This window comes from Cyprinodon variegatus, unplaced genomic scaffold (assembly GCF_000732505.1).
Source record: "Cyprinodon variegatus isolate N-32 unplaced genomic scaffold, C_variegatus-1.0 Scaffold165, whole genome shotgun sequence".
NCBI classification, from domain to species: domain Eukaryota; kingdom Metazoa; phylum Chordata; class Actinopteri; order Cyprinodontiformes; family Cyprinodontidae; genus Cyprinodon; species Cyprinodon variegatus.
The window spans coordinates 769,019-792,235 of NW_015150618.1; the positions used below are offsets into that span (position 1 = coordinate 769,019).

Consider the following 23,217-nt stretch of genomic DNA (forward strand, 5'->3'; position numbering starts at 1 on the left):
CCTGTAATTATTACACACTGTAGCTTTAATTTCCCCTCATTTAAAATAAAAAAAGCCTCTCATGGACAAGTTTTAAAATTTAGCATGTTCCCTATAAAATTTAACAATTATCCATTTTGTATCAAAGTTTTTGTGTTGCTCACACTAAATAAATAGAAATTTGTATTGATTCTTTCTTTCTGATCGTTGTATATTTTGTTTTAAATAAACATACAGTGCTATTGCTAACGGCTGGAGAACATAGACGCCTCAGCATTTTGTAAAAAGTATTATGCATGAACAAACAACTGCAAAACAAATGAGTCAACCTTCCCCCCAAAAAACAAAGAATACCCACATACTATGAGAGAGATACAGGCCATTAAATCATCAACCACCAACGTGCAGCCAGGCTGTGTGTTTTTACTGAGTAAATACTGCTCACAGCAAGACTCCCTGCGTACTGGTTTAAAAGCCTTGTAACTAATACGTCTCGGGTGGGTGCCTGGTTGAGATAGGGGTCAGCCTCTTTTTACTGTTTAACTAAGTGCTTCGGGGGGAGTGCGAGAAACATGTTTTCTATGAAAATAGAGAGGAAAGAATCCCCCAAAAATAAACCAACTCCAGCAGAATCCAAGAATGGCAGCACATCTGGCTAAATGAAGATAAATGCCTTTGGACTATTAGCAGCAAGATAAGATCTTTAACAAGCCTCGTTTAAGAGACTCTGAAGGCAAATTAATTCACAGTTGTTTCACTGGCAGACAGTGTGGGTTTTTTTTGTAACGCATGTATATTTATGATGGAATTAGTTTCATATGGAGTTCCCCAGAGGAGTGTTTTTGAGAGGAAACACTGGTACAGTGCAATTGATTTCACTCTATTTATGCTTTTTCCTACTGGCACTTTATCTTGTGTAAGCAAGGAGGCGTTTTCTAATCTTCTGTGTAGTATCCACTAATAAAGAGAACGATCAGCAAGTTGAGACAGCAGGGCAAACACAGTTAGTACGGAGATTTGTAACGATAATGGGGTAGAAATGGACTTGCCTGTGAAACATCTGAGATGGATTTTTGGGAGGCAAATCTATCTGCAACACTTAAGTGGTGTACAGAGATTGAAAAATGTGTTAAACGGATGTGTGAAAGATCCTAAAATGAATTATTATTCCATTGAAGCAGTATGTCCTGTGATGGACTAATGACCTGAGTCCAGACAGTCCCATGCCTCTGCTAAACGATCGCTGAAAATTGGGGCCTCATTAAATTATTTTATTGGAAATTTTATAGTACAGTAAACATCCATTAAAAAAAAAGTTTGGCTTATTTTTGTTTAGGTTAAAGTTCCAGGGTCCAGAAAACTCGTGGTTTAGAGTTTAAAAGGTTTGGTGCAGCCTTATAAACCAATGGAAAAAGGGAAATCATTATAGTCTCTGATTAACTTAAAAATGTATCCTATAATAAGAAAAAAATATATATATATTGGGAAAAATTAATTTTAAAACGATTATGCCAATAATTAGGCAGTTTGCAGCAACAGTTATTGCTTGACATCAGGTTTACTTACCAAAAGGATTAATATACTTAAATTAGAGGTTGGATGTTATGAAATATTTCACTGTGGCCGTATGCTGCCTCAGCAAAAGATGTATTTATTTTAGGGGTTTTAACGCATATTTACCAGAGGTGATACTAGTATGTTTGGCATCTGTACAGCAGCATGTCCTCACAGAATCCTAAGTAAGAAAACAGGCCAGTCTGGAAATGTGCTGTATAAGCCTCCGTCCTCTGGGTGGGTGTGTGTGTGGACACGCGTCCGTCTGTCTAAACTCCCTTCTATAATGACGTCCCCCGCTTTGAGGACAGCAGACCTACACCGCAAGAGAGTGGTTTCAAGCTATGAGAAGTGTTTACTTAGCAGCTGAGGAAACAGAAGTCTCCATGTGTTTTGGGTTAAAGGCACATTTCCGTGTTGAGAGGTATAATTGCCAAGCGTGGCGCACTTTAAGCAGCACAGTGGAGCGAAACCCTGAAAGCCACAAACAGTGAATGATAAGTAGCTCCCCAGCTCCAACATGTGTTTCTCATCAAACATTGTCGACCTGAAAACAATTTCCCAATTTCCCTCATGGCTTGAGACAACAGAGGGCCTTGCGCCGGCTCGCGAGGAAAATTTAAGATCAACACTATGACTATAAAGCAGGGTTTATGATTTGTTTAATGGGTGTTTTGATGGGAAATATACTTTTTATACACCACTTCTGTCCAACAGGGCACTCATAGTAAATGAAGTAGACTTTTTAATCCAATCTGTGATTTAGGGATGACAAATGAAAAGAAGAAAGAACCACAGTTGTTGTTTCTGCCGGAGGAAACTCATTGTTTAAATTGGACCTTTTGTCTGGCTGAGGAATTACCATCAACACTGAACAGCATGGGGTCAAATCAGATCATCGCTGTTTTCTACAACACGCAGTGATACAGAGTGGTTTAGAAGCTTAAATAAAAGAAAATAATAGCACACTTCATGAACCTCTTCCAGGGAAGAGATATGTATACTTTTTTTATTCATTTGTGCCGAAGCAGATGTGTCCACATATGTTTTTCTGCGTTATCCAGATGCTACACTCATGGACCCATGTGCTTAACAAGGAGTGGGGATAAAACATTGTCAAAGACTGTCGCTTTCGAGGCCCTTTTTAGAGACCTTTGGATCATAAAGTGATTTATGAGAGGTGGTATAAAACTCTAGCAACATTTCATCCCTGTATATGGATTTTAAAAACAATCACTATGTTGGATTCACTAAAACACTTCATATCCTGAGTAGATTATAGAGAAAGGCCAATAAAAATCAAGGCAGTATGGTTAAAGATTATGGTTTCATGATGAGATGTACCTTATTTTTGTTACCTCTTTCCTGATGATATACAGCACAATAAGCCTGTCTGTTTTGGGTAGTTATGACTTGAAGAGAATAAAGGATTTTTAAGACAAAGAGGCAAATAGACAGCTGGTCTCTCTCATCATCTTTCTAAGTTTTTAACTTGCAGTTTTATGTTTACCGAGCTCCTCAGGAGTCTTAAATCTAATGCTGGCCCAGCCTTCATAAAAAGGCATATATCATAAAATAGGCAATCTAAAGGGTGAGTTTGGCCACAAGAAAGCTTTTTTTTTGTAAATAGTGTAATGTCACGGATTTTTCTCAGTTAAATTATGAGGTTTGATACATACTAAGTGTACTAGAAGGCTGGATGTAAAGGAAAAAGTACCATTAAAGGTCAAATGACATATTTGAAACCAAGAAAACCTAAAATCTTTAAGATTTTAAACATTAATAAATAACAATTAGCCTTTAAATTGCTTTCTATAGCTCATAAATCTAAAAACTAGTTTTTTTTTTTGAACAAATGCACAAAATGAACTCCTATAAAGTATGTAGCATGGGGTCTGTCTGAGCATAATATGCAAAAAATAAAAATAATTGAAATGTGTGGTCCCTATGGAAAGCACAAAAAAAAGAAAGCAACAGCACTCTTAGCACAAATGGAAAGAACCAATTTCTCCACAAACACTAATTAAGAGCTTATTAGCTAAAACATTTGTGACCCTGGAATTAGATATTGGGTCACAGAACAGAACAACAAAAAGCTGAAGGTTGAAAATACTTTTGCTGTGCGTGACAACTCTCCTTCTCACCAATTTCAGAGTTTGGTTTTCCATTAGTCATTTCTTGTTCTCACGTTTTTCTTTCAAATAAACAACACCACACAAAAGTGAAGTGACCATTTGTATTATACTATTCCTTTTTTAGCTATCTTATCATGAATTACCAATAAAGTTATAAGACTTTGAAACAATGTTTCAATCTATAGATTGTGTAAAATTGGAAATGTAAAATTACTCAACACACATCTGTCAAAGAATTAACGCCAGGTAGCAAAATAAGTATAACCCTGGGTGAAAATGTCCAAAATGTGCGAAAATAGCCATTCTCCTTTTCTAGGGTCATGTGACTCATTTTTTTCAAGTTCTACGTTTTGAACACGGAGCAGGTGAGATAAAGTTGGTGTTATCACACTCATGCACTCCTATATTGGTCATTTGAAGTTCAACAATTGTAGTGTCTGAAAGAAAAATGTTGCTCTACATAAGAAATTGACGCAATTTAGCTATTTCCTCTTGGGGGTGTACTAACTTTGATGTCACATGATTGGAATACATAAACAGCTGTTTGTTGTTTTTTAGAGGGGATGGCAAATGAGAACTGTTACACATGCTGTGGTCAATGACATCATATATGACATCATATCCTTAGTGTTGACACATGAAAAGATGCAATAAAATATTTACAAAAGTGGGAGGGATGTATTTCGTGCTTCTCGGTTGACTGGCTGTGCTTGAGTGACTTATTAAGGTTAAACAACCAAAACATTTGGCTACTGTACCTCTGCTGTAGACAGTTCTTGTGACAGTTCTTGAATCTTCTGCTGCTGCTGGACCAGGAGCTCCTGGATATGGACCAGGGTTTGCTGCAGCTGGGTGACTGAGAAACAAGTAGAATGCCAGTGAATACATAGTAAAAGAAATTTTATTTTATTTATTATTGACGGTTGATATATTGAGGCTTAACGTGTGCCACTGATCCAAAGCGGTACTTAATACATTACAATCAACTTATTACCATGTAACTGTAGTGGCATCATTTTTTTCTGAAGCATTGGGGTAGAGGGTGGGAAATGAGGAGCCTCACATAGCATGGAGGTATTAATCTCTAGTGTCTGAACTTAAATTAAATAACAGTCTTTAACCTTCCATTATCCACCCAGAAACTGTCTACTAATGCATCTTAAACCCTCAAACGATCAACAAAGTAAAAACCAAGGCTTTCATTTTGGAGGAGGCTGCCAGACAAAATGTCCCTCCTAATCCTAATAAATATTGTTCTTTTTCCATTGACTTTGAAGATTGAATTAGTTCAAGTGTTGGTGTTGGACGAAGGTGTATGATTTCAAATAACACCGGGCACAGGTTTTTTTTTTCAGGCCTGTGTGCCCCTGCTTCCAGTCATGCATGTATTACCAAACAATGCATTAAGTTTCCCTGAGCTGATTATATTACAGAAAACCAATAAACATTCATATAAATCATGGGCGTGTAAAGTGTTAAATCAAGCCTAATAGGATTAACATCAACAGATATTGTGGTGGTCCACTGAGGTTGTCAGGCCATGGTTAAAAGCCCGAGCTGCAGTCGGCTGGGCTGGATGTAAAGTACCCTCCGCTTTAACATTAACCCCTGACAAAAAGATAGAGCCATGCTTAGAAGCAGCACTTGTTTTAAAACACCAACACAAGAAAAAATATATTTGATCTTTCAAAGACACGAGCATCTTGTAGTAACACCTGTGTTTAAACTGGTGGAGCTATGTTAATAAAGGTGGGGTGCTGACACGTTTGATCTTTAGGGCGTGCAGAAACGGCATGTAGCTTTAAGCAGAAAAGCTGGTTTAGCTCAAACGCCAATGATAATTGTAAGTCTCGCTCTCATTTAGTGGCCCAAAAAGTGACCAACATTTTTGAGAAAGCAATAAAAATGAAAGTTATCCTTATTTAAAAAGGTGTCACTTTGACAGGGTGTGTGCTGTTAATCAAGAGGAGACAAAAAGGTGTTTGAATTCACCACACCACAGAACAGCTTATCCAGATGTGCGGGTAACTATGAGAGCATGTACAGCGTTGCTGGTGAGGTACGTCAGGTATCATTTCACACTTAGGAAAAAAAATAAATCCACCTCCATTATTTTGGAGAAAGAAACCTTTGAAAGCACGCTTTAAACACACAACTGTGTAACACCATGTATAGAAAATTACATTGGCTGGTGACAAAGCCATACTGTAGTTCACACAACCCTGGATTTGAACAAGGGCAAATTGTAAATCCCTCAAAATACTTCCTATGTTCATGGGTCTAGTCTATACAAAGTCTTATTGAGATACACGTTTTCCTATAATCATTAAAATGTTATAAAATTCTGGAAAGTGATCCTGAGAAACTAGTCCATGCATATGTTACTTCAAGGCTGGACTATTGTAATTCTTTACAATCAGGAAGTCCACAAACTGTAGTTAAAAGCCTTCAGCTGAAGATGCTGCAGCCAGAGTTCTGATGAAAACTAAAGAGATAATATCTCTCCTATTTTAACTTCTCCTCAATGGCTTCCTGTTAAATCCAGAATAACATTTAAAATCCTCATTCTCACATATAAAGCCTTAAAATGACTAAGCTCAGTCTTATGGCAGAGATAGGATTTTTCCTTATGTCCTTCCTTTCTTCCTGTTAAAAGGGAGTTTTTTCTCTCCACTGTCATACAAGCATGCTTGGTTTGAGTCACTGCCTTTGAGTCAATAAGTTGATGAAATCAACAGTTTTTTCTTAGATAGAAAACTTTGAATCAATTTGACTATATGATCTGATTGAATTGTCTCTGTAAAGTGCCTTGAGATGACGTGTTGTAAATTGGTGCTATATCAGTAAACTGAATTAAAACTGAAAATAATTATGCTGAAAAGGTTAGTCTTAATAACTGTCAAAGTTCCTTTGCTTTCAATTTGTCTTTATAGCATCACATAGTTTTGAAATAATACTTATGTAGTTATAATTCTAGATATTTATCATTGGTGGTAAAACATGCTAAACATAAGTCTATCCTAGATAAATGTAATGTCTACATCCCCACTCACACATCCTAGTGTCTAAAAAGATGGGGCGTTAAATTATTTGAAACTCAAGATGGTGTTTCTAAGCCTGGAGAAAGTGTCTGAGAAAAGAAACTGTAAGAAACCATTTTTCATTGGTTTCATAATGTAATATAATGCTCCCATTTCCCCGAGTCTGCCTCTGATTAGTTGATCAGCCTCCTTATTATGTCTCTTTCCTTGGAAGTGTAGGTTCCTGGGGGGCTGTAACGATTAACTGTCGACACTGACAACATCTCCTGTGAAAAATGTCTATGATAAATCTTACAAGTAGAACCATGTAAATGTGCCATGCTCTACAGAACTTGTAGGCATAGCATCATCTATACTGGATGCTGCGCTAAGCAGAGCTCCGCTTGGATAGTAACACTGCTGCAATAAGCATCAAACAAGCAAACATCGCTGAAACATATGTTAACCTGGAAAGGGAAAATTTATGAGTTACATGAATGAAATGTGTAGCATCATTTTATTCATAACACCCATTTGTCATTCCAACTTGAATTGGTGTGAGACAGAACAGATGAATGGACTTTAGCTGTAGGTACTTTTATTCTGAAAAGTCCTAAAACTAAGGGGGGAAACAACAGAGGAACAGCTAAGGGATATGAAATAAAGTAGTATTTTAATGACTGACAAAAAACATTTTACACTGTTTATTAAGTTATTAACAAAAGTCTTGGGTGTCACCATTGTTTCAGGTTCTATGTTTGATGGTTTATATAGCAAATACAGCCCGCAAATCAATTGTTTTTATTCAGGTTTGACTCTTCTTTCATATTTTACATTTTAAATTACATATAATCACACATTAAAAAGTATTTTGTAATTTCCTTTTTCTAAATTAAAATCAAGATTTTGCAGTGAACAAGTCAAGCCTGAAAACGTAAAGTAACAGAGGGTGTGTGCAAGGACAAAATAACCATTTATTAATTAAAGCTGCAGTCTGTAACATTGAGGAGAGAGCAGACTTCGACTGAAAATTTGAAGAAAAACAGGTTTCACGCCACTCCCCCACCCTCTCTGCTTCACTCATGCCCCACCTCCAAGCTCCATCCCTCTCACAGCATCTGCGCAGCTACCGCATGCGACCAGAAGGGGGGGGCGGGTTTGAGCTGCGTGTGTGAGCTGTGATTGACACTCCATCAGACGCTCCTCTGGCTGTGATTGGTTGTTTTGACTCGTCCCGAATTATTCTTTCCAGATTGAAATACAGGCAGTAGGCGGTTGAAGCAGTTTTTTTCACAGGTTACATATCACATGTACTGCTGTCTGGGCATAGGGACAGTTTTAGCCAATATGACAAAAAAGTGATTTTTAAAAACTTACAGACTTCAGCTTTAACTGTTTGTAAAAAATACTGAATGATTAGTCATTTAATCCAAATAATCATTGGTGTCTGACCATCACATCATTTTATAAATAAGGCCTGATAATGATTTAGGATTTTCTGCTTTAACTGAAATGTATGATACAGGGTATGAAATGCTGTAATCTATGTTTGTACAAAGATTTCCCCTAAATATCCTAAATGTCTTCTGATGTGTTATTTTTAACTGATAAGTTTAACAATCTAATAGAAACATTGCAAATTTTGTTATATGCAAATTATTTTACCATAAAATGAGAATAACCTAGTTTGACTTTGCACTAATTTCGGTCAAACAGTTCACAGTGCAAACCTTTGCATCTCTAAGTGTCATTGTTAGCTTCTTTGTGCTCAAGCTGCTCAGCAAAAAGGCTCAAGTTCTTCCTCCATGATATCACTGAAATGAAGCCAAGAATATTAATAAAGTCAAACTCTTTGGCTAGGCATGAATCAGAAGAAGATAGTACCCACAACGTGCGACTGCACATGTGCATGTGAGAGAATGTGCAGGGCTTGCAGCTGCTGCGAGGAGGCTGTGCATTGTGTATTCAGTAAATTATTCAGTAAATACCTCGCTACAATGTACACTACATATGTCCAGCCCTGTGTCTGTCCTTAATGGCCAGCTGGTCACCAATATGGCTCCCACCAACAAAGAGTGCCCCAACAGCCTTGCAATTCCATTACAGCCTAGCTGTGCTGAAGTAGCTTCAAGATCCTTTCATTAATTGTCCGTGTGAAGTTGTAGGGAAATCATAATGGGAGTCAAGGCCTTTTACTCTTAGCTGGGGTTGGTGAGAAAGACTAATGTGGTCCCCATTCAAAAGGATACATCACCTCATTGCGCCTGGCACTAGAGAAATACATGAACTTTAACAAAAGGGGGTTCAAGCAATTGGCAGCAGCAAGGCAGTCGTTCGCTATTACTCAGTGCAGCGATGAGAGAGAAAGCAAGAGGGAGAGGAAGACAAAGGGGAAGCTGGGGGGAGAAAACTCTCAGTGTAATTGCAACCCCTCTCCCCAACTGTTAACTACAACAGTCATTAACTACGATAGCAGCTTGGCTACTGCAGTCATAGCAAATTAGTTCTACACGCTGGCTGAAGAAAAGACCAATGTCTTTTTTTTTTTCCCCTTCTATTTGAGTCTCACTTTCCCTCTGACAAAACATGAGAGCATTCTTTTTTTTCCCTGTAATCCTGTCCGCACTGACAAACTAAACAGGGTGTTGCACACTGGCAAATCTCCAAAACATGATAAGTAGCAGCAAGAATGGGCAGTGAAATAACCCGGGGAAATGTGTTTGCATAGTTGGGAGAAAATGACCATAAAACAGCGTGTATTTGTTAATCAGATTTAGGGCGACACACCTTGCACGCCATCTCACACAACTCCTGGCCCTCTGTTTTTCTAGAACAGTCGGGACACGACAGCCCTGGTGTGACTGAATAAAATGATAACAGCCATATTTTCAACTGTGGGAAGTTTTTCATTTTTTAAAAACCCAACAGAAACCCATCAGCTTCTAAAAGTTAAATGGCATTGATCATTTTTATCTTTCTAAAAGATTATTGACTTAAACTTAAGTGACTTAAACTATTAATGTATTTGCCTTTTATTTAAACCAAGAGATGGAAATGTTGTTTGCATCCTATCCTGAGGCTGTTGGCACTTTGAAAATATCTAAAACCAATTATTTCCTCCTATTTTGTTTCCCAGTTTTCTTGCGACCATTTTGATTAGTTTTAATTGTTGTGTTATTAAACACATTTCTGCTCAAATGTCAATTTAGATTTTTCCCTTGTTTTATGCATTCATCCCTAATGACTAAACACTGTAAGAGCATGACTGCAAAGTCAAACTCTTTGTGCTCACAACAATGGCCCACAAATTATTCTGATACTTCTAAAAAAAAAAACTACAATTGCTAAAACACCAAGGTACTGTGAAGTTTTGGTTTGTGCAATGAGGCATGTCTACAAGGGAAATCATTCTAATGGTGTCACGACATTGGACTTAAACATGCTTTGACTATCTTTAAAGCTTTTGCATAAATGCAACATGATATCGCATGAAAATTAACACAAAAAAAACATAATTGCGTGCCTGAGAAGGTTTAGCTGCTAACCCACCCAAAATGAAACCGGGACTAGTACGAATCAGGTGAAAACACACTTCAGTGTAACACTACTGCTAACAAGACCAGAGTTTCTCAGAGTGCATCTCTCATTTACGCCTCCCTGGATTTTTAATTATACTGACAAAGAGCTGGAAAAGCAGCTCTCTCCCCTCATCTCTCTCTACCGCTGTCTGACAGCCAGGTTGAGATTCCTCACCTGTCCAACATGGGAGCCGCACCTGTCACCGCGCACTAAGTTACACTGAGGCCAACGCTGAGCCAAGTTACCACAGCGCCGAGCTACACACATAAATCCCCCTCCCAAAAAAAGAAAAAAAAAAAAAACACGCACACACACACAAAATTAAAATGAACTTTCTGCCCACCTACAGAGGAGAGGGTGGCTGACAATGATGGCAAAGGAGGTTTCGGATGGTGGTGAGGTTGGTGCATGGAGGGGTGAATTGAAGAGGGTTGGGTGTGTGTGTGGGGTTGAGAAAAGTTGTCATTCCCCAACTCCTCATTAATATTCCGAGGTTAAGAGCTTTTCAGCGAAACGTAATTAATTGAGCCCGAGCCTGACAGTAAACAAGCAATTTCAAATTAAAGAGAAATGACAGCGGCGTCATTTGTTAAAAATGTGCGGGGCCCCCCGATTTTGGCGACAGATAAATGAGGGAAAATGTTAAGGAGGGAGAAAGTGATGAAGATATTAATCTTCACCTGTCTGTGTCAGCGTGCCACTCATTGCTGCAATGTTGCCTTCCATCCTCTGCAGATGCTTCTTGTCCTCTTGGCTCCCCATAATGAGGGGAAGGATGTATTTCTGCAATTAAAAGCATGGCACAAGATTACACTTCTCTCCAGTGCAAAGCAGAGGGAAGATGAGGAAAAAGACAAGGCTACCTCCATATGCTAGGTCAAAGAAGGCTTTTTACTGATTGGCTACGAGACTGGCTGACAACACTTCATCGTAACTTTGTGTAATTCAACAGCAAATAGTCAGAACCGCTGTTAATAGTTGTTAATGAAGGCTGTAACATACATTTATTGTTCCAACCATTAGTAAGTGAGAGAATCAATCAGAAACCTTAGTAGATGATTACTCATTTAAGTAATTTGTTAAGCAGATGAATAAATAAGAAAATGGTTATAAATGGTGTATGAGCATATATTATTGTACGTCTAGATAAAGTGTTAGGATATTCAACAAACACATTGATGAACATTAAAAAAAAAATCACAAAGAGTATCAGGATTTTTCTAATTTATCTGCAGCAAAGAGCACAAAAAAGATCAAAGTCAAACAGGAACAACAGGGCATTTGTTAATCATTGTAAGGAAAATGTCTGCCTCTAACTCTTTCTATTCCTCCTGTGAAAGTGTCCGTTTCTAAAGGTGTATACTATAGAGTGATAATAAGTGGTAATTTAACATGTAATTGGCCAAAACAAATTAAAACAAAAAAAAAAAATTGACATGAATTATAAAATTAAATAAGAGTTATGCAAAAAAATAATAAAAGTGGTGCCTTTTCATTGAGTTTTTTGAGTCAATATCATACAGATCCTTCTTCCATCGTGATTGAAGCTGCAAATCTTTTATTTGTACACCGCCAGCAGCTTTCCAGATTGAAGTTTCCTCCCCTTTATCATTTCGAAATAGGTCTAGCTCAGTAAGATCATCTTCCTATCATCTCTTAACAGCAGCCCTGCTGAAGAGAAGTCTCCCTACAGCATGATGCTGCTATTATACATTTTTACTATGAAAATTGTGTTTTGAGAGAAGCACAAAGTTTTTCTTTTTTCTTTTTAAAACTTTATGTAGTATTTTGCAAGTAGGACAAAAAGTTGAATTTCGATCCCATCTGTTAAGAGGATTTTCTACGAGTATTGAGTGCCCTACATAAGTTGTAGCAAACAGCAATCACTGCTTATCATGGCTTTCTTTCTATATCCCTTTCCTTTATAAGAGTTACTCTTGTCCTTCTGGCTACACTTCAAATAAAGCGTTTTTTGCTCTCTTCAATAGGATCTGACTTTGAAGCATTAGGGTTAAGGAAGCGATTGCAAATCAGTAAAATTTTCAGATTTGTGGTTATAAAAATGTTTAAGAGACATGCATCAATTTTCCTTCCAATTTAAAAGTATGTACTACTTTGTGTTGATCTATAACATACAATTTCTATTAAATACATTCAAGACTAAAAATTTTATAAAACATATTTTGCAAACTTTGAAGTATGAATACTTTTTGTAAAGCACTGCAGACACTTTGTGGGGGAGGAAGAATAACCGCCTGTTTTATACTCCCTGTTAGGTTTTCTCTGCAGTTCAAGGTGCCACACTGGTACAAGTAATAAACACTTTTTAGGAAAAAAAGACTAAAAAGGTGTTAACGTGTTGTAATTAATGAGTGGGATGCTGTGAGCACGGTGTTTACAAGATGCAGCATAACATAAATAAAGTCTGGGTAAAAATTTGGACATATGGTGCGACTGGCACTACACTTTGGTGACATGACAGCAACCTGTGCCATCCCACCAGGGATTCCCACCTTCCAAACAAGAGAAGCGTTTCCCTATGTAGGAAACTGTGGCCTGATAGTGTGTTTTTATCTGATGAGAGAGAAGACCAGGAATATGCTCAAGATCCCTAATGAATTGCTCTGCAGGGAGAATAAATAACATCTACAGACACCTCTGCTGTCCTCTGCTTATCTCTCCAATACACACAAAGTAAAGGGGCCCGTCATCTAGGTTAAAAACTATTGCTAGAGCTCCTGCTTTCTTTTAAAACTGGAGTAATCATTTCCACATGTCGCTTAGAGCGCAACCACCAAGCGCTGTGGGATTAGTGTCACTGTGGACAAGGGACCTCATGAGCTCATGTTCAAGCCCAATAAAAAACAGGGGGGTTATTTTAGTCTGTAATGTGTCCAAAAACAAGTTGTATGCTGTGCTGGAGAATTTATTATTAGAGGGAAAAATATATATGCTATAAAATACATAAACAGAGGTCAGAATGAGATCATTATGCATGTTAATTCAAAAACAAGATCTGAATGATGCTTCATGTTGCAGTGGAGCCTTTAGCTCAAGCACCATAATTTGTCATAGACTGATGCTGCATATTTCGATGCAACAAAGGATACATCTAGTGTGGAGACTGCAAGTACTTTTATCATGCATTTACTGTAATCTGAAATTCAGGGAAGAAATGGTCACCATACTGTGGTGGGACTTGCCTTGTAAAGCTGATGAAAGCCAAATGCGATGCCAACCATAATGATGGTGAGCGCGCCGTAGTCTCTCCATCTGTAGCCTGCTGGAATAAGTCAGAAAAGATGATTAAACACTGATCTATAGAAACTACATTATCTCTAAGGTATAGAATAATAAGAAAGAATGCTAAAAATAACATCAATATTTTACAAGCAAGTACCAGGAAAGGCAATACTCTCACTTGTTAAATTAAATGTATACATTTTTGTCAAATTATGAGCACAAACTAGTCTACAGGGCTACCAAGTTTTCAAAATGTTTTAAAAATATAGTAAAAAAATTCACATGTGTAATTTACCACAGTATAAATCTTGCTGTTATCTGAAGGCCTCAGAGGTTTTCAAGAAAACATAAATGAATAAATAGCATCATGAAGGCCAATGAGAAGAGCAGACAGGATCAGGGAGAAAGTTGATGAGAAGGTTGAAGTATGATTGGCTTACAGGGGTTGACGTTAAGGATTTTTACCAATTGCCCAAAGGGCAAGTGACTTTCACATTTCATTTGCCCAGAAACTATTTTTACTTGCCCAGTATAATTTTTGATAAATAGAGTTCCTAATAATCATTTTTGTATATATATTAATGAACATGTTTGTTTTTAAAATGTTTTTTGTAATTTATTATTTTTTAAGTTTACAGGTTCCTGGTGTGTATACAGTATGCATGCATCAGAAAATGAACTCAAGCCTACATTACCGTGTTAACATGCTTTTCAATCCTTCCTGCACATTCTTTTCAAACTAAACTTTGCCTTAAACTGTTGTGTGCTTGGAAAAATATAAATTGTAATGTTAAAAATCAAAAAAAATCTTGACAGGTTAAAAACTTAAGATAAATCACAAGACAGAAGTCAATGTCACAAATGAATAACTTTTATTTTAGAGTCACGGTATGTTTATACAAGATAATACTATTAATATAGGTGGACAAAAATCTTGCCATCTTGCGGCAAATCACCAGGCTTTTTCAAATCACGTGCCTTTTTCAAATCACGCGAGAATGTGTACAAAACAACCAAAATGGCGCTGGCAACGCTTCTGGGTCGTTTTCATCGAATGTCGGTGATTTTAAAGTAATTATTGAGTGATAAATAATTTTTTTTGGCAATCATTGCACTTCCCCGGCGGGCAAATGCAATGAAATGAAATTTTGTACTCTCCCAACAATAAAAACTACTTGCCCCGGGAGATCGGGCGATGGTTAACATCAAGCCCTGGCTTATGAAACAATACTAACATTTTACAGAGCACTGTGTCATCTAATATTTGAAGAAAAAAATAAACTGAATGGCACAACTACAAAACTGCTATGACATAAAGTAGTCCAACTATCATAGGACAAGAAGTACATTAGTCAGACATAAATGTAAGCACCTCTTGGGAAGCTGCAGATATCCAGAGCTCAAGTGGAAGAATTTGGCAAAAACATAAGGGCAGGAACTTGTGCCATTAGAAACCAATATTTAATTGCTCAGACTTACCCTGAATTCAGGCAATTCAAAAAATAAATGCATGGTTTGAAAAATTAACAGAATTTAGTGGTGTGAAATTGAATGAATTTCTTTAAAAATATCTTAATTTGTATTTATAGGTGAGTTTGTCAACTTTTACCTTCAGTTCTATGATTAAATTTGACTTAAAATCAGTTTTTTATGCAAGAAATAAGGGGCCTTTATCATCATACTAAACACACAGATTCAATGATTACATTTTACAACAAATCACATTTATTTCATGGTAATTTGAGCTAAAGAAGTGGATTGTACATGAACCTGTTAGTAGTCAATTACAATGTTAAATGACAATGTTTAAGAATCATAATTAAAAAATATGATAGGCTGACTGTAAGAGCTATGCGAACTGCAGCTATAAGTTAAAGAAAAAGGATTTAAAGTAAATTTAGAAGAAACATTTGGCAACGAAAAACTTGTAATTAGAATGAAACATTAAAATTTTACTTTTTTTATTAATATGAACAGAAATTGCAAGGAAAGCACTTAAGATTAACGGAAACATAAGAGTGTTTGTTTCTATGCATTTTGAAGCTGAGTGACAGATGATATGAAAGTGTGCCATTGTGCAAGCTGTCATCTGGGTAGGCCAACTGCCTGTCAAAGTGGAAATTCCCCACTTAAGAGAGGCATTCAACTGAAAATGTCACTAAACAACCTGTCTGAAGGAAGTATGCAAATTCTTCATTTATTTACACCAGAAAGGTGAAAATGAATACAAATGATTTCAAGCTAAACATGCACAGGATTGATATTCTGTAACAAGTCTGATTTCACCTAATGGATAATGTGCTGCATGTTTACTGGCCTGAAGTGAGTAAACTATATTGATCTTTTGCTTTAGCACTTGTGATTTTACATGCAAATAAAACAGGAGCCCCACTCAGACCGAAATGTAAGGTACATTACCAGGGAGAATGTCATTTTATTTTCCTTACTCAAGGGCAGATTCACTGCTGCTATGAACCTCTAACCTTTCCTATTCGAAAAAAATTCTAAATCATTCTCCAACATCCATATGATAACCGTATAAATTTGGGTCTTCATCAACATTAAAGCTGGGATAAACTGTCAGCTGTCCCAGAATCCCAGGCATATGAAAGGCCTTAAAGTCCTTGGGATGGGTGGTTGACCCTGATGATACCTGAATGCATCACCAGGGCTCACCCATTGCTCTTACCCCTCAACTTTAGGGCTTTTCATTCTTCCTTTGTCTTTCTTCTTTTATTTCCCACTTCCACACAACCATCTTCCTCTTTTTATTTGGTCACTTAAGCTGTGGAACTGTGGACTCCATCCCCCGTTTTTCCAATCTCCTCTCAAATTTATTGGGTTCAGTGGAGGCCTTCCTGTCCTTCTACCGTGTGGAAATAGAGATCAGAGTATCCATTACTGCGACAGAGATGGATGCGGGTCCCTGTGCACCGTCCCCATAAGAAGGACATCAGAGGAAGGTAGCCCCCTTTTTTCAGCATGACCCCCCATACAAGACGACCAGCTCTCACCTCATTATGCAGCTCCCTCATAGCCGTTTTGATATAAAACCCCCGACTATGGACGGAGAGCTGCGAGTCTCCCTAACTACATGGCCATCCCATCAACATCACTTTCATTACAAAACATGAGATGCCGGGGAGTCAAGGACAGTGTGGTGATAAATGAGGGTGGAATACATCTGGAATCATTGTCATATGGGTTAAGCATAACGCGGACTTCATTCTGCATTGGCAAATCTGTGGACAGAGGATTCACAACCTCTTGGTGTAATAAAGATACAGGTTGTGGTGAGGGGTTTCGCCAGGGTTGAACGTTGCCAGAAATGCAACGGCGTCAGACGTCACAAACTTTGTATGTGAGCTGTTATGTTCTCACTGTCTAAACCTGAAATTAAGGTGAAATAAGGAGCTGCATGACTTTAAGGCTTGTATTGAAGATTATTATTTTTTTTTTATATTATATACAGAAGGAACAGAAGGGCTCTAACAAACAATGCACAAAAGATAAACTAACAAGTTCTGCAACAGGACAAACCAGATGCTTTTAATAAAAAGAGAAGGTCACTTATATATTAATGTACCAAATTGGACCGTGAAAGAGTTTTAAAACCTTTTAGTTTGGTAAATCAAATTTTAAATGGCCAGCATTTTTACAGGTTGATAGAGCTGTTTGGTTTGATGTAATCAGGTTTACTGTGATTATATGCTTTATCTGGCCAGGAGGAGAAAGTAACCTGAACCGTGGTGCATAGAAAAAAATGGGGTCCATTGGAAAATATGGTGTGCTCTTCACTTGGAGGGGAATCTGGGTGCACCTTACATGCTGAAAAATATCATAAAATAGACCATTAGGTGAACTAAGCAGAATTAGTAATGTAAAAGTACTAATGATTTAGACTTAGACTTGACTTTATTAATCCCTTGGGATTACTCCCTTCGGGAAATTGTATGTGTATAAATTGTATGTATGTGTATAAATTGGTAAGGCCATAATTATTCATACCCCTGGTAGGCTCTTTTGTTTTATTTTTTGTTTGTTTTTACCTAGAAATTTGTTTTTGATATGAAATGAAATATAAACCTCTCTCATGATGAAAAAAAAATAAAGAAATCTAAACTTTACCAGAAATGAAGATAGTGGACAGAGGGAAATTTGTTCTCACAAGGAGAAACACACTTTAGAGATTGTAGGTCCATACAGTAGGTCAGTCTACCATTTTTTTTTTTTTTTTGCTGCTTATACTGGGCAGCTCCTTCTGATAACAGCCAAGAAGGGCAGCTGTCGTAACGGTATGGCATTGTCCAAGAGGTTTAGTCCCTGTCAAAAGTGTAGCATGAAGGTAATCCAAACCAAATGGTGTGAAATTGTTTTGGCATCCTCTGCCCTGGAATATTGTAGTGTGAAAGGGCACTCAAATCTTTAGAAAGAATGAGTAAAATAGATTTTTTTAAAGGTACAGTTTGCATAGTACTGACTAGCAAGGCTAGAATGAGGTTTTTACAGATGGCAAGATGCAAGCTGTAAGAACACAAAAAAATGTAACCTTAGGTGAGCTTATGACAAGGTGAACTTATCTTGTGTTGTCTATGACAACACAAGATAGCTGTAATGGCAGAGATTGTGATGTTAACGGTGTTAGAATTTGGTGAGGTTTTGTTTCCTTATCAGTCAACATTAAGGCAAAGAGAACCTTGTACGAATTTATAAGCAATATATAAAACCAGGCGCATGCACAAAACCAATAGATCTCAGCTATACCACACAGTTTGTGTATAGGCCTGGCTGCAACATCTCACGTTTATGGATAATTTAATAGAATTATTTTGTTCCTAAAGGTGTCTTCGGGAGTTAATCAGTAACCGATTGACTATATGAGACACATGCCGGGGAATTTGCACTGGTAAGAGCCATTTCACAGGAACCCTAGAATGGTTAACAGTCTAAATTTTGCAAGAAACTTAACACTCACCTGAAATTGTTTTTAACTTTTTGGTGAAAAGAGTAAACGTTCTAAAGAAGGGATTGAAACACAGTTGTAAAGTAAGTTTGGACGTTGTTGACATTTACCTGACATGACTGATTAGTGGTTTCCACAGCTGATTTCCTACTGCTTATGTAAGCATCGTAATGCATAAGCACGGCATCCTAATGCTATGTTTATGCGTAAGGATGTCAGCATCCTCATGATTATGTAAGCATTAGAATTGCATTTCTTTGTTGATGTTTCTAGATGGCATGGATCATTGCTAATACTAGATGACAAAGTAGGTACAACTTGCCCGATTGCAACATATTCATTAAAACCTTTCTTCATTACTGATCTGTGGTCCACTCTAGTTTGCTTCCTCTACTTCTGTCATGATCTCAGCACTTTTGCATGGTCTGATTACTCATTTCACACACGTTCTTAGCTCTTCCCAGTTCCCATTACCCAATCTTTGGATCCAACTGCATTAGTCACTATTTAACCAGCCCTCAGACCAGTCATTAGTACCAGACTATTTCCAGCTGTTGGTAAGACTTATTCTAGCGTTCTTGTGTTCTGACTACCTGAGCCTGACCTGTTCTACCTCTTAACTTCTGAGCCTGTCCATTCCCATCTGATCTGTTTGCCTGACTTGTCTTCTGACTCCTGTCTGATCTTTGACTGCGTGTGTACCGACCTGAAGCATTTCCCGACCACTGAGTCTGCCTGCTCTCTTCCAGCCTATAACCCGACTCAGTCCTGGATTCCCCTTCAGCACCTCACTGGATCTCTGACATCCTGGCTGTGACAACTGACCACGTCACTGATATCGGTTTTGGCTTTGCCCTTTGGTTCACCCTGCCTACATTTGTCTGCTCTGTTCTGATCTCCTGTCTGTCCTCGACCACAGATACATCAGGAACTCTGTGTGGCGACTGCCGCGACGCTTTGGCAGGCAGCCAGCTGGAACCATCCTCTATTTCTGGAATTGGACTGAACTATAAGACCAAGTTAGTGACTCACACGTTTGTGATCCTTTACTTTAGATGTTCCTGTCTCAGATGCCGACACCGCCTACTCCGATTCTGTTGTCAATAAACATTATGAGAATTCTGTTTGTCCGCCTTGTATACTGGATCCTTCAGTTCTGAGCATGACACTTCCTGTTTATCACACCCACTCATAATTCTAGTTTATCATTTGTATCACCTTTTCAGAAACCAGATAGAAACACTTCTAATTAGCATTTTTTTTTTTAAGATGCTCAAAATTCCCATAAAAACTGATTTAAAACTCAGTGTTTAAAAGGCTTCATAAGTCAATTGAACAACTACTCAATGCTACAGTATGAGCCAAGAGCTACTTCCCAATCATTGTGCTTGTTTACCACTACAAATAAAAATGTATCTTTGTCAAATTATATAGAAAAAGGGGCCATAGACTCTTGACAGTGTTCCGAGTCTTCCCCTTTTCCAAGGGAGTCGTTCTGGGGACACCTAAAAAAGATGTCCAAGCCACATTATCTGACTCCTCTCGATGTGGAGGAGAAGCAGCTTTTTTCAGAACCTCTTGCAGGTGATCAAGCTACTTACCCTATTCCCTATCCCTAAGGAAGTGCCCAGCCAGAAAGAAAACTAATTTCACCCGCTCGTATCCAGGATCTTGTTCTTTCAGTTATGATTTAGATTTCATGACGATGTGTGATGGTAGGAAGATAGACTGAACGGTAAATCGAGAACTTTGCATTTTCAAACAGCTCTCTCTTTACCACAAAAGGCCGGTGCAGTGTCCACATTACAGCTGCACCGATCTGTCTATCGATCTCCAGCGCTATTCTCCTCTTACTCGTGAAGAGGACCCCAAGATACTTGAAGTCCTTCAGTTGAAGCAGGAACTTTCTTCAAACCTGAAGGGAACAAGCCACCATTTTCAAATTGAGAACCATGGCCTCGGACTTGGAGAGTTGATTCTCATACCAGCTGTTTCAAACTTGACTGCCGTCCCAGCACATGTTGTAGGCCTTGGCAGGAAGGAGCTAGCAAAATCATGTCATCTCCGAAAAACCAGGGAAGAAATCCACTGGTCACCAAACTAGACCCCCTCCAGCCCTTGGCTGTGCAGATAAATTCTGTCACACCTAAGCCAATTAACTTCGCCGCCATGTATTTGTACTGGAAGGAAGCCCGAGTACCGCACCTGTTAAGGTAGGCCAACAACGACATCAACGATATAACAAAGGGGTGGACCTGTTTTCGGTTCAATTTGCATGTTTTCTAAGCCATAACAAGGCTTCTGTTGGCCAACTCTATTTAAGCCTGGAACTCAATGCTACTTCAGACATTTTGAATTAAGAAAGATTTCTGGATGGGAAGCGAAACATCTTCACACTTGAAAAACAAAGTCCAGTGGTTTGCTTTTAACTTTTTTTGAATTTATGACTTAGACTAACTTTTGGCTGCTCAGTACTGCCTTGCAGCTAGAAGGTTCCGGGTTCGATTCCCGGGGATGTTGCATGTTCTCCCTGAGCGGTTACTCTGGTTTCATGACTGTCAAGTAAACTGGCTTTTCTAAATTCTTCTTAGGTGTGAATGTGTGCGTAAATGGTGGTTGGTCCTATTTGTCTCTGTGTTGCCCTGCGATGACCTGGCGACCTGTCCAGGGTGTACCCTGCCTCTCGCCCGTAGACAGCTGGAGATAGGCACCAGCTTCCCTGCTGACCATGCTTGAGATAAGCGTGAAGGATGGACGGATGGATGGATGGAAGGACTTAGGCTTCTTCTAAATCATTGTTGAGCCTAGGCTGCAAATGGAAGAAAATGACATACAGGATGTACTTACTGGGTGGTGCTGGAGTCAGCTGAGATGCATAAGGTGGTTGTTGGAGCCCCACAGGGCTTAGAGGCAGGACTTGCTCTGTGCTGCCAGAGCGTTGGATGGCCAACTCGACCTCTTCATCAGTAAGTCCTGAAATGAACACAAAACTCCTTTAGATATTAAAAAGATGCTCAGTGTCAAAGATGAAAAAACTAAACGGCTCATTTACTATAATAATAAAACTTTAAATACTTCCCGAGCTTCCAACTGCCAAGCTTCCAACACATCTTTTAAGTACAATTTACAAATTTCATTCAATTTCACTTGCACACTTCTCAAAAATGCATTTCCATTCTATAATTCATAAATACCACTGAGACTTTGAGGGACATCCATCAAAGGAAGTGCAGGAAGGTTCATACAATGAAACCTGAACCTCTGCTAGCCTATTAACTGCCACCAAAGGCAAATAAAATAAGAGTCTGTCCACTTCTTCAGTTATATTTCCCATGTGGAGATTTCATACACCCCAGACAGAGAAAATGCATTATTTTAATTTCTTCATTGTAATGTAAATGCATTACATAATTTTGCAAATGCCAATATAATTTAATCTTCAGATATTTTTAATGATTTTAGTGATGATTAAATTGCAAAGGGCTCCCAGATGGAGAATCAGAGGGGAGGAGGAGAAAAAAATCTAATATGAACATTTCCTTTTGTGGCAAGAAAGGATTTTATTTCATCTACCATATGCTGCCATTACTGTGGGTCTCATCATTTAATGAGTATCTTGGTCTAAACAAAGGGAAATAATTACACAACTTATGATAAAACTATATTAAAAACAACTTTAACCCATTTATGAAAAAAACAATTAAAAGGAAAGCAAAAGACAAAGAAAAAATAGATCTGGTGTGTAGATACTGAATCATATTAGCCTCAAAGAACATTTAAAAACATCTGTACACTTTACATTACACCTTCAGCCTCCTTTATTTGGCTGTAAAAAGTGTTTTTAGGGAAACACACAAAAAATGCTCTTTAAATTCTTTATTGAAAAACAGAGTAATTGTTTTTTTGAAAATGGTTCGAACCATAATCAAAAGAACAATGCAACGTTATCACAGTTTGTCATGGATTTTATTGGGAACCAAACTATATCTTGAAGCGTTTGCAATGAGGTCAAATTAGCTTTTTACTAATTTAGAGCAATCAGGATGCGTTCAAGTCAATTCAAAATGCAAATCTACTGAGGTAAGAAAAACATGATTTGGTAATAACATATTCAATGATTTCCCTCCCAAAAAAGAAATTGATAGCCTTTTAGATAACTGACACTAAACCTTCTATGACAATTCTGAGGGAATAGTTAAGGTAAGGGACACCTAGTTTTGTAAGCTATATCTGGTGAAACAAGGGAGCTAGTAGCCAGCAGATCTGAGGGGACTCAATTTAAAATGACTTATTTGGTCATATTTTGGCCATCAAATCCACCGCAGAGGGTGGTGGATTTGGGTGGGATCCCCATGCAAACTGTGTGGGGAAGGGTGGGGAAGCAGCCAGTGGTGAATCCCACTTGGTGAGGATGCTCACTGCTCTGCTCTCACCTTGTGCCACTAAATAAAGCTGAGGTGTTAAAACAGTGGCAATGCATGGAGAGTGGAGCAGTGATTGCTGAAGTTGAAGAAAGCTAAAAGTTTGATTTATCAGCTTACTCCACTAGTGAAAACACTCAAGAAGCTGCAGACAAATCCTATTAAGATCATTGTGTCTCTGTGTGTGGCTCTCATGGACGACCAAGTTGCTGAAGCTATTAAGCTGGGTATTTGTGTTATGAAGCTGGATGACAATGATTCGCTGCTAGGATTGGCTGAATGCTTATTATGTAAGGCGGGTACTATCTGGCAATTCACCCAAT

The 23,217-nt window shown here is 38.1% G+C and overlaps 1 protein-coding gene across 1 annotated transcript in view; it reads right to left on the bottom strand.

The window, feature by feature from the left end:
* pex14 (peroxisomal biogenesis factor 14) overlaps positions 1-23,217 on the bottom strand; it is a 73,510-nt gene that overhangs the window by 10,758 nt on the left and 39,535 nt on the right. Inside the window, exons 4-7 of the mRNA XM_015378162.1 lie at positions 21,321-21,446; positions 13,471-13,550; positions 10,948-11,050; positions 4,427-4,524 (exon numbers count right to left, since the gene is read on the bottom strand). Of these exons, the coding sequence (XP_015233648.1) occupies positions 4,427-4,524; positions 10,948-11,050; positions 13,471-13,550; positions 21,321-21,446 (407 nt within the window). The remainder of the gene's footprint in view (positions 1-4,426; positions 4,525-10,947; positions 11,051-13,470; positions 13,551-21,320; positions 21,447-23,217) is intronic.